This window comes from Hippoglossus hippoglossus, chromosome 3 (assembly GCF_009819705.1).
Source record: "Hippoglossus hippoglossus isolate fHipHip1 chromosome 3, fHipHip1.pri, whole genome shotgun sequence".
NCBI classification, from domain to species: domain Eukaryota; kingdom Metazoa; phylum Chordata; class Actinopteri; order Pleuronectiformes; family Pleuronectidae; genus Hippoglossus; species Hippoglossus hippoglossus.
Genome location: NC_047153.1, coordinates 7,863,728 through 7,876,169, shown reverse-complemented (window position 1 = coordinate 7,876,169; position 12,442 = coordinate 7,863,728). Strand labels below are relative to the sequence as shown.

The window sequence follows — 12,442 nt, the reverse complement described above, 5'->3', positions numbered from 1 at the left end:
TGTCTTAACATTGCTCATGTTATCTTTTACCCTCTCATTCTCTTTCCCTAGTTTGACCGTGCCAAGAAACCCTTTGTCCAGGTGTCAGACGAGCCTAAGCCCAGCCAGAACGGTTCAGCGAAGGACTCCAGCCTGAATGGCCCAGTTGTCCCTGACCGCACAGGCAAACCACCCTTCATGCCCAACAATGCTCTGTCTAAGGAGGAGCAAAGTCAGATACACTCGGAGGTGGTGGCAGTGATGGAGAAGGCAAAGCAAGAGCAGGAGAAACGCAACCAGGGGCGGCGTTTAGAGGAAGAGAGGCGGGAGAAGGAACAGAAAGAGAAGGAGCTGAAAGAAAGAGAGGAGAGTGAGACGATGAAAAAGGAAGAAGATGAGACGAAGCATCAGGAGAAAAAGAAACTGGAAAGGCAAAAGGCAGAAGAAGAGGAAGACAAAGAGAACAGGACCTGGGGAAAGGAGCCGAACTCTGACACACCCTCGAAGAGTATGTCTCTGGATTCACCTGCTCCCAACCACATTGTTAGTGAAATTAAGGTGAGTCCTCGTTTCTGTCAGTGATAGTTCACCACTGAGTCTTAAAGGCAGCTTAAGCATTTTACTTAATCATGCAACAGGGATTATATGAAACCCTTCATTTCCATACGTAGTGTTTTATGTCTGCGGCAAAAAGTAAACACATGAAATCCTTTTGACTTCATGTAAACAATGAGACCACATATCCACATAATCGCACCTTGTATAAACAACATCCATCAAAATGATCTCACGAACTGAAATCATTTTTTCTTAGTACTAGTTTAATTAGAAGAGCCCAGAGGACAATTCTTTATCAGATTGTATGATGTAATAACCCCTTTATACCAGACATTTGCATGTTGTGTATTTACATAATGGAATAGTTCATTTTATTACCGTACATGACTTTCAGTTGCTCTCTCAGGCTCACCCATCAGCCATGTTGTCCAGCTGCTTCGTCCTCTCTCTCTCTCTCTCTCTTCTCCTCTGGGAGTCAGTTAAACGTCATTATCAGTTTTCATCACTAATATAAATGCACGTTGAATGCGGTATAGGTCAATATTTTGGTTGAGAACTTTAAATAGAGTGTGTTTGTATGTTTATTCCACAGAGGGAGCCCCTAACTAGAGCAAGGAGTGAAGAGATGGGCAGGAGCGTACCAGGCCTTCCAGATGGCTGGATGAAGGTACCACATGTTTAAATTGAGAAATAATAATTTCCTCTGATTGTTAGTTTCCACCTAATTTTCCGGGTTTTTTTCGTCATAGTTCCTTGACACCGTTACTGGAACGTACCGATACTACCATTCTCCAACCAACCGCGTCCACCTGTACCCTCCTGAGGTCACCGTTCCACAGACCCCACCCTCCACTCCGCCAACAGTTAAACAGAAACCGCCACAACCAGTTGAGCAGGATGCCAAAACTGACTGCGAGCGGGAGCAGTCTAAACTGAAACGCTCCTACTCCTCCCCTGACATTAGCCAGGACCTGAGAGAGGAGGCCCAGAAGAAAGCCTCCGCCCCGACCGTCGCTGCCGTCATACCAACCATCAACAGAGAAACCAAGTAAGGCACATGCGTGACTTCTCTATCCCACCAGACGCAGCACTGATTGACCAAAAAATAAACCTCTGTACATTATGTTATTATGAATCTAAAAAGACCTCTGTGAAAATATGTGATTGACAGATGATTCAACTTTTAAAAAAAATATTATTCATCTTATTTATTATATTTGTTTCTAAATCATAATTTATCAAAAAATATGTAGTGTATTTGTCAGGAATGTTTTGTATTACAGAAAACAAAATGCATTAGTTTGTTATTTGCAAAAGTGAATGGTCGGGAATTTGTAAAACAGATTTTGTTTGTTTGTTAAGTTTTGTCATGAATTTAGCTCCATAGAGGAGCAGGTACAGCTCACAACATAATCATAAATGAAGCATTTATTACAGGATTGTTTTCTTTTTATTGGGGTCGGTTTTTAATCTTCTTGTCACTGTTGTATATTGATGTGCTAATCTGTGGGAGTATAGGTCTCTCTCACTGTTGGGATTGGTTGCAGGTTAATGATTTATGATAGATGTCTAGATGGGGAGGACAAATCTGGACGTAGCCTGTGTGGGTCTTCGTACAGCTGTTAAACTGCTGTATTTCAAAGTGTAGTTAGAGCCTGTTTTTGGATGCAGGTGAAACCAGAGTAATATGTAATCTAAGCGTCAAATTTAGGTGTGCAAACATATACTAATGTGCACTTTGATCAGCACTTTATAGATTCAGCCCTAAATCTATCTGGGATTTCCCAGCCACTCTGATACCTAGACAATGTCCTATTTCTGAAATCTATTAGAATAATTCAGTGCTGCAGTCTTTTCAGTATTACTACTAAACTAGTCTGGTATTCTCTCTCATTGTTCTGTTCTTTTCTCTAGACCTGTCAATGCTAAAGTCTATTCTAAAGTGGAGATTACACGGCCGTCAGCTGCCAAAATTCGCAGCCTGAATCCTACTTTTGGAGGTCAGGGCACGTCACTGACTGGCCTTCGTAACCTTGGAAACACATGCTACATGAACTCCATCCTGCAGTGTCTGTGTAACACCCCGGCCATGGCTGAGTACTTCAACAACAATTACTACATGGAGGACATCAACAGGTCAGGGCCCAGAGAAGTGGAATTACTTTCCAATGAAGAATCAGCTGTGAGGGGAAATGTTGAACATAGCTTTCTCTGTTGTCTTCCTCTGCCAGGTACAACATCCTTGGTCATAAAGGGGAGGTGGCAGAGGAGTTTGGCGTGATCATGAAGGCGCTGTGGTCCGGTCTGTACAAGTGCATCAGTCCGCGAGACTTCAAGATCACCATAGGCAAGATCAACGATCAGTTCGCTGGCTACGACCAGCAAGACTCCCAGGAGCTGCTGCTGTTCCTCATGGATGGGCTGCACGAGGACCTCAACAAGGTAGCGTGCACACTGGTTTCATGCTAATCAAGGACATATACACCAGTAACTAAAGTCTCAAAAAGATCTGCTTGGAGCAAAATAAACTAAATATACTCACCCTGTATAAAAAATAGAATTTTACTGTTAAGTAATTCAGTCCTCAACTATGGCTTTTTTGCCTTTTACCACCCCTGTATGTTGTTGCACATTTGCCTGTTAACAATAAGAACTTAGTATTATTTTCCCTCTTTCTGTTTTTTCACTGGGTTTCATTTTGATGGCAAATTAGAGAGTAAGTAAATAGCTGTGTGTCCTTGGTCCTCCTGCAGCAGTGTGAGTGTGGTGTGTCTGCATCTGTCTGGTCTGATGCTCCGTCAGAACCTCTGTGCATGTAGACCCAAGACATGCCTCATTGCCTGTATCGACTGGTCTTTACCGGCTTCATGTGCATCCGAATGGGGAAAAGGACTAAATTCTATGATTTTAAAAAACACTTTACTAGCTTGATATTTACTTTATTTTATTTTTTTATCTCACTTTCAAAGACATTTTTCAAAGGGAAGGCTGTTAGATAATTATTCTAAGACCATTTAACTTGTTTTTTTCAGTCTTTCAAACTTAAGGTTGAGGTGTGTAACAGCTGATGACGTGCATTTACCATGACACTCTCCATCTCATCGCGTCCCTTCTGTGTGATGTTCAGACCATCAGGCTGACCCCCCCATCTCTGTCCATGTTCTGTCCTCTTCAGGCTAATTGATAATTCAGTCAGACTAATTAATGAGATATTAATTAGCTACTGTCTTTTCATATCTCCCTGCCTCTTATACTGAGGGTGAACTGGCTGAACTGCATGTTAATGAAAGGGAACAAGATTAGATGGATGTTGAATACAAATTTGTTTAACACAAATTACAGCACTACAGTTATGAGCAGTTTATTCTGTATCTGCCGTCACTCGTTGACAGAGGCTTTGCTCTCACCTAAAGCTGCACCTGTTCCTGTTTACCATCTTGTTGTTTTTCCGTCTCTGGGGTCAGGCGGACAACAGGAAGCGGTACAAGGAGGAGGAAAACGACCATTTGGACGATCCGGCGGCAGCCGACCTGGCCTGGAGCAAACACAAGCTGCTGAACGAGTCCATCATCGTCGCGCTGTTCCAGGGGCAGTTCAAGTCCACCGTGCAGTGTCTGACCTGCCATCGCAAGTCACGGACATTTGAGACCTTCATGTACCTGTCGCTGCCTCTGGCCTCCACCAGCAAGTGCTCCCTGCAGGTCAGACAGTCATTAAACATGTGCATCAAAGAGTGAGGCAGGGGTTTTCTGTTTTGTAGTTTCTGAAAAGCTTTGAACTTGTCAGAAGATCGTCATTTTCCTTGACAGTACTCAGTGAAAACAGTTTTCACATTTCAGTTTAATGTGGGTGCATGAAGTGAATGTTTATCCACTATTTTCATCTGTCGCGGCTGCGCTGTTCCAGACTTTGAGAACCACCAAATGAGTTTCAGTTTCCTTCTCTTGACAAACCAAAGTCATTTTGTGATGACACTTGAGAGATTAACCATGCTTTTAAATTTCTGTAATTAAAAAGAAGTGAAATGAAACTGTACAATCTGTACTTTGTAATACTGAAATGTTTGATGCTTCTTGGCAGGATTGTCTGAGGCTGTTCTCTAAGGAAGAGAAGCTGACGGACAACAACAAGGTGTTCTGCAGACACTGCAAGGCCCACAGAGATTCCACCAAGAAACTGGAGATCTGGAAAGTCCCACCCATTCTCCTGGTGCACTTAAAACGGTCTGTTTAACTTTTTAAATCCATGTCTTTGAATTTTCATTCTCACCATTTGAAGATAAAATGAAGAGACTGTGAAAGATCCCAATTTAAATCCCGACTAATATTTGTGATCTCCTCCTTTTGTGTCTCTGCAGGTTCTCGTATGAGGGGAGATGGAAGCAGAAGCTGCAGACGACCGTAGACTTTTCTCTCGACAGTCTGGACCTGGCTCAGTATGTTATTGGACCCAAACAGACCCTGAAGAGATACGGTCTCTATGGGGTTTCTGTAAGTAGAAGTGAAATTATTTTTTGAGAATATTTTTTTTATAAAGAGAACAATGAAATGGGATTTGGGGCTTAAACATCTTCCATGAAATAAAATGTAAAAGTAATAAAAGATTTTCTAGCTGTTAAGACTCAGGCTTAACCTTCTTCTTTTCCTCTGCCAGAACCACTACGGGGGATTAGATGGCGGCCATTACACAGGGTACTGTAAGAACGCCACCAAGCAGCGCTGGTACAAGTTTGACGACCACGAGGTGACAGACATCTCTACCTCCTCTGTCAAGTCGTCCGCCGCTTACATCCTGTTTTACTCCACCCTGTGATGAAGCTGTGGGACACGAAGAGAGAAGACTGAAGCCAGGTCAGCGATACTCAAGCCTAGAGGTTGTTAACTTTTTTCGTTTTAAAATCACAGCTGTGAGAACCTGGTACACGTAGTTGCGGGTTACCTCGTCATGCGTGTGAACGCAAAGACGTACTCGAGCGAGTGGCCATGAGATGCCGTCTATCCCTGATCGGAGAGCGGTGCAGTCACGCGGTGCAATGCTTCAGCTACTACTGGACCTTTTATAGCTGATTAAAACATGCTGTCTGCTCATATTACTGATCATCTAGAGACTAAACAGATGCGCCTATACTTTGGTAGTTGTGTTGTAGCACTGACATCGGGATCAGGTGCTCTTCAGTCTCATTGCACAATGTGGATGGATGGATCACAGAACGGATCCTCAGCTTGTTCTGTGTATCCAGCAGGGTTACAGTTAGATGGCATGTACAAACCTGACAATGCTGATGTTGCACATTCAAATAATGTAAATACTACTCGAGGGGCAAGGTGAATATTTGTTAAGTGACCAAATTATAATTTTTCCTTGAAAGTAGCAGCCATTATAGTATCAGCTTATTCATACAGACAGCCCACGTGTTTTAGGGGTTTAACTCCATAGCCTTCTGATGCTTAACTTCATCTTGAACTGTACGAGACTGTGAGTGTTGAATTTTGCATTTTTCCTAAAGAGAGGAGGGAACTGAGATTGTTGCTTGTTCATATTTCCCACTGTCTTGCATTTACACAATATGCACTCAGTTTTAAGTTGTTCATGTAGAACACACTGTTTAACATGTGACATAAACACCGGACTCAGAATGCGTTAAACCACACTGATGCTGAGACCTTGTCCGTCTCGCTCGGTGCAGCCAGTGACAGTAAAAACCCACCTGCTGTGAACTTTGTTGTAGAATTTATTCTCTGTTTAAACACGCTTAACTCTTTACATGATTATATTCAAACACAAAAAACATATAGAGGAAATATTACTGTGATAAGTTGGCATCTTCCTTGGGTAGTTTTGAAATAACACTTTTGTAGGAGGCTGGATTTTGATTCATCTGATTGTCTGTGTTTAGTACAGACTCTGGGGAATATGAAGACATGAGACTTTATTCACTAATATTCATAAGTTTTTAAGTATCAACATTTACTGACCGACAAGATTAAGCACAGAGTATATCTTTCTTTTTTTCTTTCTTTTTTCTTTTTGGACCGGAGATCTGAGGTGTCAGGATTTGACTCTACTTCCTGACTGACCATATTGTTGCCTAGCATGAGATCATAATGTTTTTACTTGTACATGTTGATTTTATTTCTCGATACTCATAAAACATTTGTTTCAGATATAACGATTATATTAATCCCAAACAACTCATATGACTATTTATTAAAACTGCTTCAAATTAATGTTGTGTGTGTGTGTCAATGCATTTCAGGTTGTTTTCATAAAAGTACTGTATGTGTTGAAGGGCAGATTATTATCTTGTATTCCTGCTGTTAGACATTACTGAACAAAGAATAATGGCAGCACACAAGAGAATGTAAGATCTTCTTTATTTGATGTACAGGATGGAGAAGTGGACACTGAGTTGAGGTTTTTTTATGAGGAGTGGACCGAAAATATGTTTAAATCTTAAATGATTAAAACAAATAATGTACCAGGAGTTTAAAAGTCCTCTACTGGATGTCGGCCTGATAGAGTCCATGGATCTTTGGATTGTGGAAAGGCTTGCGACTGTAGAACAGCAGATATGCATTTGGAGACTGTACGAATCCGTCCTGCACCTCTCGGACCGCTGAGTCGTCAAAACAGTGCCAGCTCCGGGTCAGGGTGTTGTGGCACAGGGCCGTGTAGTGACCCATGTTCAGGTGACCTGCATGGTTCTGTAGAAGGAGATGAGGAAACCACAGAAAGTTTGGACAAGCTCAGAAACACATTGCTTTGCAGACAATTTCATACAATTATTATATACTTATTCTAAGTGCTTTACTCAGTTTCCATTTTTGTGTACACTAAAAACAAGGACATTTAGTTTTTAAGCACAGTATCATTGACAAGGCACACATTCCATTGCAGACAAGATCTGACTTGTGATTCATATACAAACTGTAACACAACACCATCCTACTACTAGAATGACCCTGGGGTTGTACGCCTCCACCCACCACTGCAGTTTCCCAGACTCATGATGTCACTGTGACCACTGAAATATAATCAATTTATCTTTGAGTCCAAGTGACATCTGGTCATAATTTGAAGAAAATCTATAACGGCAGACTTGAGATTTCATGTTCAAGAGGTCAAACGCGTGTTTGTGAGATCACCGTGACCTTTTACCTCCAAAGTCCAAGTGAAGATTTGGACCAAATTTGAAAGGATTCTTTGAAGGGGTTCTGAGATATTGTATTGACAAAGCAGAAAGCTGTGTCAAGACGTTCTTGAAATATCGTGTTCACAACAATGGGATGAACAGACAACCTGAAAACATGAGGCCTCCAGCCACTAACCTTCACCAACATGGCAGCATAAAAATATGACAACACTGTGGATGGGGTTCTACACAAACAAACAAAAATGAAAACCCTCGACAATAAACTACAAAACTTATGCTAATGTCTCTGTCCAAGTTACTTTAGGACTGAGGCTGTTACATATTGCAAAACTGCAGCAACAAAGAGTGTAAGAAATATTTCTTACTACTCCAAGATTCCTTCCAGACGTTATTGACTTTAATGCTGTTAAATTAGCAGCCAAGTACTATTTCAGCTTTTAAATGTTTTGCGAACGTGTTTACTCACCACGACAGCGTAGAGGCGGTATGAAGAGCATGAGGTGTTTTGTACTGAGCTGGACAGAAACTGAGTGAGATCGAGCTTCGTGGGGAAAACAACATTTGTCCTCAGCTTCACCTGGTTCTTCCCTTTACAACCGAACCTACAGAGCAGAAACAGATCACGTTGATTTTCAGATTGTGTTACAGTCAATAATACACACAACTTTATCTCTCAGGCATCTCAGGGCTGTTTAAACACTAGCTTTTCATTATAGAAAACATAATATGTATTATTATAATATTACTTAATATTCATACGTACTAAAGTAAGTTTATGTGGTGGCTGTTCGTGGGCCGAAACTTCTACTCACATTTAAGATGTGTGAATTAAAATTGTATAAATCTATAAATTGACTCTATAAAAGCTTTTTTCCTCTTCTCTTTCTTCTTTTCTCTAGATAGCTTGTTGATTTAAGATTCATATGTAAACAGCTCAACTCAATCTTTTCTACATTATCCATATTTAAAAAATCAATATCTTTTCTCCTTGTACAAAACATAGAATATAGTTCACAGTAACAATGAGTATATTAATTCACAATAACTAAAGATTCCTTGATGAAACCTGCAGCCTCAGGGTTCAGTGTTACTTTAAACCCACCGTTTCAGGTGGAGCATCAGGATCTCGGGCGGTTTGTCCAAACACGTCAGCACCTCCGTTTCTCTCCTGAGTCCACACATGGAACACAGCATCTTCTCTCCTCCGCTCAGGACAGTCTGCTCGAAGAACAGGGACAGGCAGTCCTGCTCAACGCGGAGGCAGAGGTAAGGTGATGGAAACCACAGAACAACAAGGCCAAGACCAGTTAAAATGTGACATGCACCCAGTGTTGGTGATGTTTTAAAGATGTGAACTGATGTTGAAAGGCACCTGAATGGAGCACTTGAGGATGTCTGTGGGGATGGCTAAGGACAGGACGGTGAAGGCCTGCGTGCTGTGAGCCTGCAGGTTGCAGTGCGTGCAGAGGGTCGTGTAGCTCAGCTGACCCTCGAACAGACGTGAGACGATGGTGGAGTCTCCAGCTGCAGTGGTGCAGTTCCTGCTCTGGTCTTTTTTCACCCGTCGCATGTGGCGCTTTGCCACCTTGTAAATAAACACAAACAAACACAGATTTATTACCTGCGTCAAAGAGCTTCTGTTTTCATCTGCGTTTGTTTGTTTGTTTGTTAGTTTGCAGATTTACACAAAACAACAACCAGATTTTCATAAGCTCAAGGAAAAAGGCAATACTTTGTGGAATGGATCCAGATAAACTTTTTTTCACGAGATAGGGTGTTGGTGCAGAGGTTTCTACATCTGTCTGTAGTAATAATAAGATTAATACATTTTACTTCACAGTGCCTTTCTAGACATCCAAGGATACCTCACAGTATATCATAAATAGACAAATGAATAATTAAAGTAAAACCAACATCAGATTAGGAGACACCTATAAACACAATATATGTAGCACAAGAACAGTTAAAAGTAAAACCAAGGTTGAAAGCAAGAGTCTGATTAGTGAGGGATAGGTAAGATGAGATATATGGTGACGGTGCAGATGAGATGGAGGTCCCTGCACCTTTTTCAGGTTGTCGTGGAGTGCGTTTAGGAGAAAGAGCAGCAGCTCCTGGGCGTCTTGCTGGGAGTAGTTGTTGAACTGGGGGAGGATGAAGCACAGCACAGATCGGGCCTCCACCGGGGCACAGCTGGAGCTCCGTCCCAGCCACATCTCTTCCAGCAGGCGCACAAACACCTCGGCCACTCGGCACTTGGACCTGCAAGAGCAGAGATTAAGCCAGTGGGAAAACATGGCTGTCAACATTCAACCAATGAGAGATGTTGTGTGAGATCAACCTTGCCAGCTCCTTGCGGTTGTCCTGGTTGAGGAGGTGCTCCACGAGCGGCACAGTGGAGCACAGGCACTGCAGCACAGCGTTCAAGTAGCAGGAGTTTCCAAAGTTGTCCAAACCACACACTCCAGGTATGTTCCACCTCTTACTCTCATTTTCCATCAGATCACCAGAGCTGATGGTGTTTACCCTGGAGGGAGAGTGAAAGAACAGAACACATAACTCTCTCAGTGTCTATGCATGTGCAGCCTTTCACCAAGTATCAGCCTTTAAATAAACTTTAAAATCCAAAAATATGTTTTCTATGGCTGAAAAGTTTCGTTTTTCCCCAGAGAATGAATCCACAACTATTTAAATAGAATTAAATGGTGAAGTGATTTATTGAGAAAATAATTGGAAATTTAATATTTACATCTTTGAAATTGTGGCAGGCTTTTCAAATGATCATGTTCATGAAGGATAACCTGGCTGCAATTCCCTACAATTGTATGAGGTATTAATACAGAAATGTTTATTACTATGATCCTACATCCCATGGTGTTCATTCATGGAGTAATGAGACATGAAAATAATCAAATACTTGGTTTTTTGATAATAGATATATTACTATGTAAATGACTTGAATTAGCAAAATTTGCTTTAAAAATGTTTTGCTTTACATCATGCATGCAAAGTCAACTCGTAATGATCTGAATTTAAGTTTGAATATTGTCGTTTGCAACTACATGACAGTACATACATTAGTTTATGCACTTAATTAGATTTAAACAATGTTCACCTTCCTGAAAGAATGTATAACTCCACCTTCAATTATTTGATGTGGATGAACTCGAATAGACCTTTCTTAAACTTACACTAAAATTCATTGAATTCAAATTAATCGAAATATTTTAAGAGATCACGTGTTTTCAAAAATACAAAGTTATCACTGCAGGATTAATTTGTTTTAGCTTTTTTCAAGTATCTTTATTCTAATCTTGTATTTAGATCTATTATTATGAATGAAAACACTGTTAGACAGTAAACTCACCTTTGCTTGGACCGATTCATCAGGCTGGTCTCTCGGTGGGAGCTGCTGTTGAGCTGAGGTAAAACAGGCACAGTGACGCTGCTGTCCGTGTTCAGCTGGGAGGCCAGAGTCCTGGTGAACTCTCTCAGGTGGACCTGTCTGCCTGAGCTCTGCAGTGTGTGCAGCACGTATGTGTTGATGCAGATCGTGTGCAGCGTCACCCAGAGGCCCGGGAGAAACACATCCGCCCCTGGTCCTTTAAGGTCCGACAGAGGAAGTAAAGCAGGGCCGGTCCAGCCCTGCAGGTGGGCTACAAGTTGAGAGAGTGAGTCCGTGACCGCTGGGTCCACAACTGGCCTTTTCACAGTGGGAACAAAATTGATATTGAGCCCGAGGCCAGAGAAGATGTCTGTGACCCTGCCCTCCATCCAGGCAGAGCTGTCCAGCTGAACCACGTGTCTGTGGCTGCAGAACGGTCTCAGCAGGTGCTCCACCACCTGCTCAACCACTGGCTTCCTGCTCTGCCTCTGGAGCTGCTCTGGACGGTACAGATACATGTTGCAGATGAACCCCGAGCTCAGGTCACAGAGGAGGGCAACATGGAGAGGGCAGGGACCCTGCTGGTAGAAGAGCTGGTACTTCTTCACGGCCAGGTTTTGACCGGGTGTGTAGAAGGCCTGGTAGCGCCTGGTCAAGTGGCTGCAGAAAGCAGAGAGGGCTTCCAGCTTGTCTCCGTCCTCCAGTCTGCTCAGTGTCAGGAGTTTGTTCTGGAAGCTGTTTCTCTTCAGGACACTCTGCCATCCATCCAGCTTCAGGGTCAGCTCAGAGCCAAAGCTGCTGTCGTCCCCCACAGACAGGCCGCTCTGCAGGACAACAGAGAAGCACGTCAACGCCTCAGCGTACTCCACCTGGGAGAGACCAGCGCTCGGCTCTCTGCTCTGGGTGTAGAGTGGACGATTGGCTCCTGCCTTCACGCCGGCAGCTCTCCTGATCAGCTCCCGCACAGCTCCTCTGTCCAGCACCTCCAGCAGGAGCTCCCTGGCAGTGTAGTAAATCTGGTAAGTGGGGCCGCTGTGACTCCTCCTGAGCGGCTTCACTTTTTTGGATTTGAAGATGTTCGGCAAACAGAGGCCGTCTCTGTTGGTTTCCCCGTTCAGCTCTTCCACTGGGTGGCACTCCTCCGACATCCAGGTGCACTCCCTCACTGACAGAGCCTGTGCCTTCATCTCTGCTTTCTCTGAGATAAAGTTATTTCAAAACGTGATGATGGCTTCTCTCACGACGGAGTCATCGGATCAATGACAAGACAAAGAGATGTAGCCCGTTTATGATGAGAAAAGATAAGGAGTCTCAGAGCGCTGTGCACTCGAGGCGTCCCTCAGGGTATCTGTGTGGACTGTACATGTATC

General features: G+C 42.8%; 2 protein-coding genes across 5 annotated transcripts in view; one reads left to right on the top strand and one right to left on the bottom strand.

Annotated features, from left to right (window-relative positions):
• usp8 (ubiquitin specific peptidase 8) overlaps positions 1-6,764 on the top strand; it is a 26,934-nt gene extending 20,170 nt beyond the window's left edge. For 3 of the 4 annotated variants that reach the window (XM_034572902.1, XM_034572894.1, XM_034572911.1), the window contains 10 exons: positions 52-537; positions 1,130-1,204; positions 1,287-1,585; positions 2,452-2,673; positions 2,769-2,979; positions 3,251-3,253; positions 4,002-4,238; positions 4,618-4,760; positions 4,895-5,027; positions 5,191-6,764. In XM_034572902.1, coding sequence (XP_034428793.1) covers positions 52-537; positions 1,130-1,204; positions 1,287-1,585; positions 2,452-2,673; positions 2,769-2,979; positions 3,251-3,253; positions 4,002-4,238; positions 4,618-4,760; positions 4,895-5,027; positions 5,191-5,349 — 1,968 coding nt within the window. In that variant the 3' untranslated portion in view covers positions 5,350-6,764. The remainder of the gene's footprint in view (positions 1-51; positions 538-1,129; positions 1,205-1,286; positions 1,586-2,451; positions 2,674-2,768; positions 2,980-3,250; positions 3,254-4,001; positions 4,239-4,617; positions 4,761-4,894; positions 5,028-5,190) is intronic. The other variant, XM_034572921.1, reaches the window with a different exon arrangement.
• Positions 6,674-12,442, bottom strand: LOC117754172. Its single transcript, XM_034572935.1, has 7 exons — positions 11,055-12,442; positions 10,029-10,214; positions 9,754-9,949; positions 9,063-9,275; positions 8,793-8,935; positions 8,157-8,292; positions 6,674-7,241 (listed from the first exon to the last, which is right to left on the bottom strand). Exons 1-7 carry the CDS (start codon positions 12,257-12,259, stop codon positions 7,035-7,037), a joined length of 2,286 nt encoding a protein of 761 aa, XP_034428826.1. The 5' UTR covers positions 12,260-12,442; the 3' UTR covers positions 6,674-7,034.

Excerpts from the sequence above, each read along its gene's own strand:
- LOC117754172 (XM_034572935.1), bottom strand. The coding sequence starts at position 12,259 with ATGAAGGCACAGGCTCTGTCAGTGAGGGAGTGCACCTGGATGTCGGAG. Across the intron at positions 10,215-11,054 it reads ATGAATCGGTCCAAGCAAAG|GGTAAACACCATCAGCTCTG; the intron begins GTGAGTTTACTG and ends CTCTCCCTCCAG. Across the intron at positions 8,936-9,062 it reads TCCTCAAGTGCTCCATTCAG|GACTGCCTGTCCCTGTTCTT; the intron begins GTGCCTTTCAAC and ends CGCGTTGAGCAG.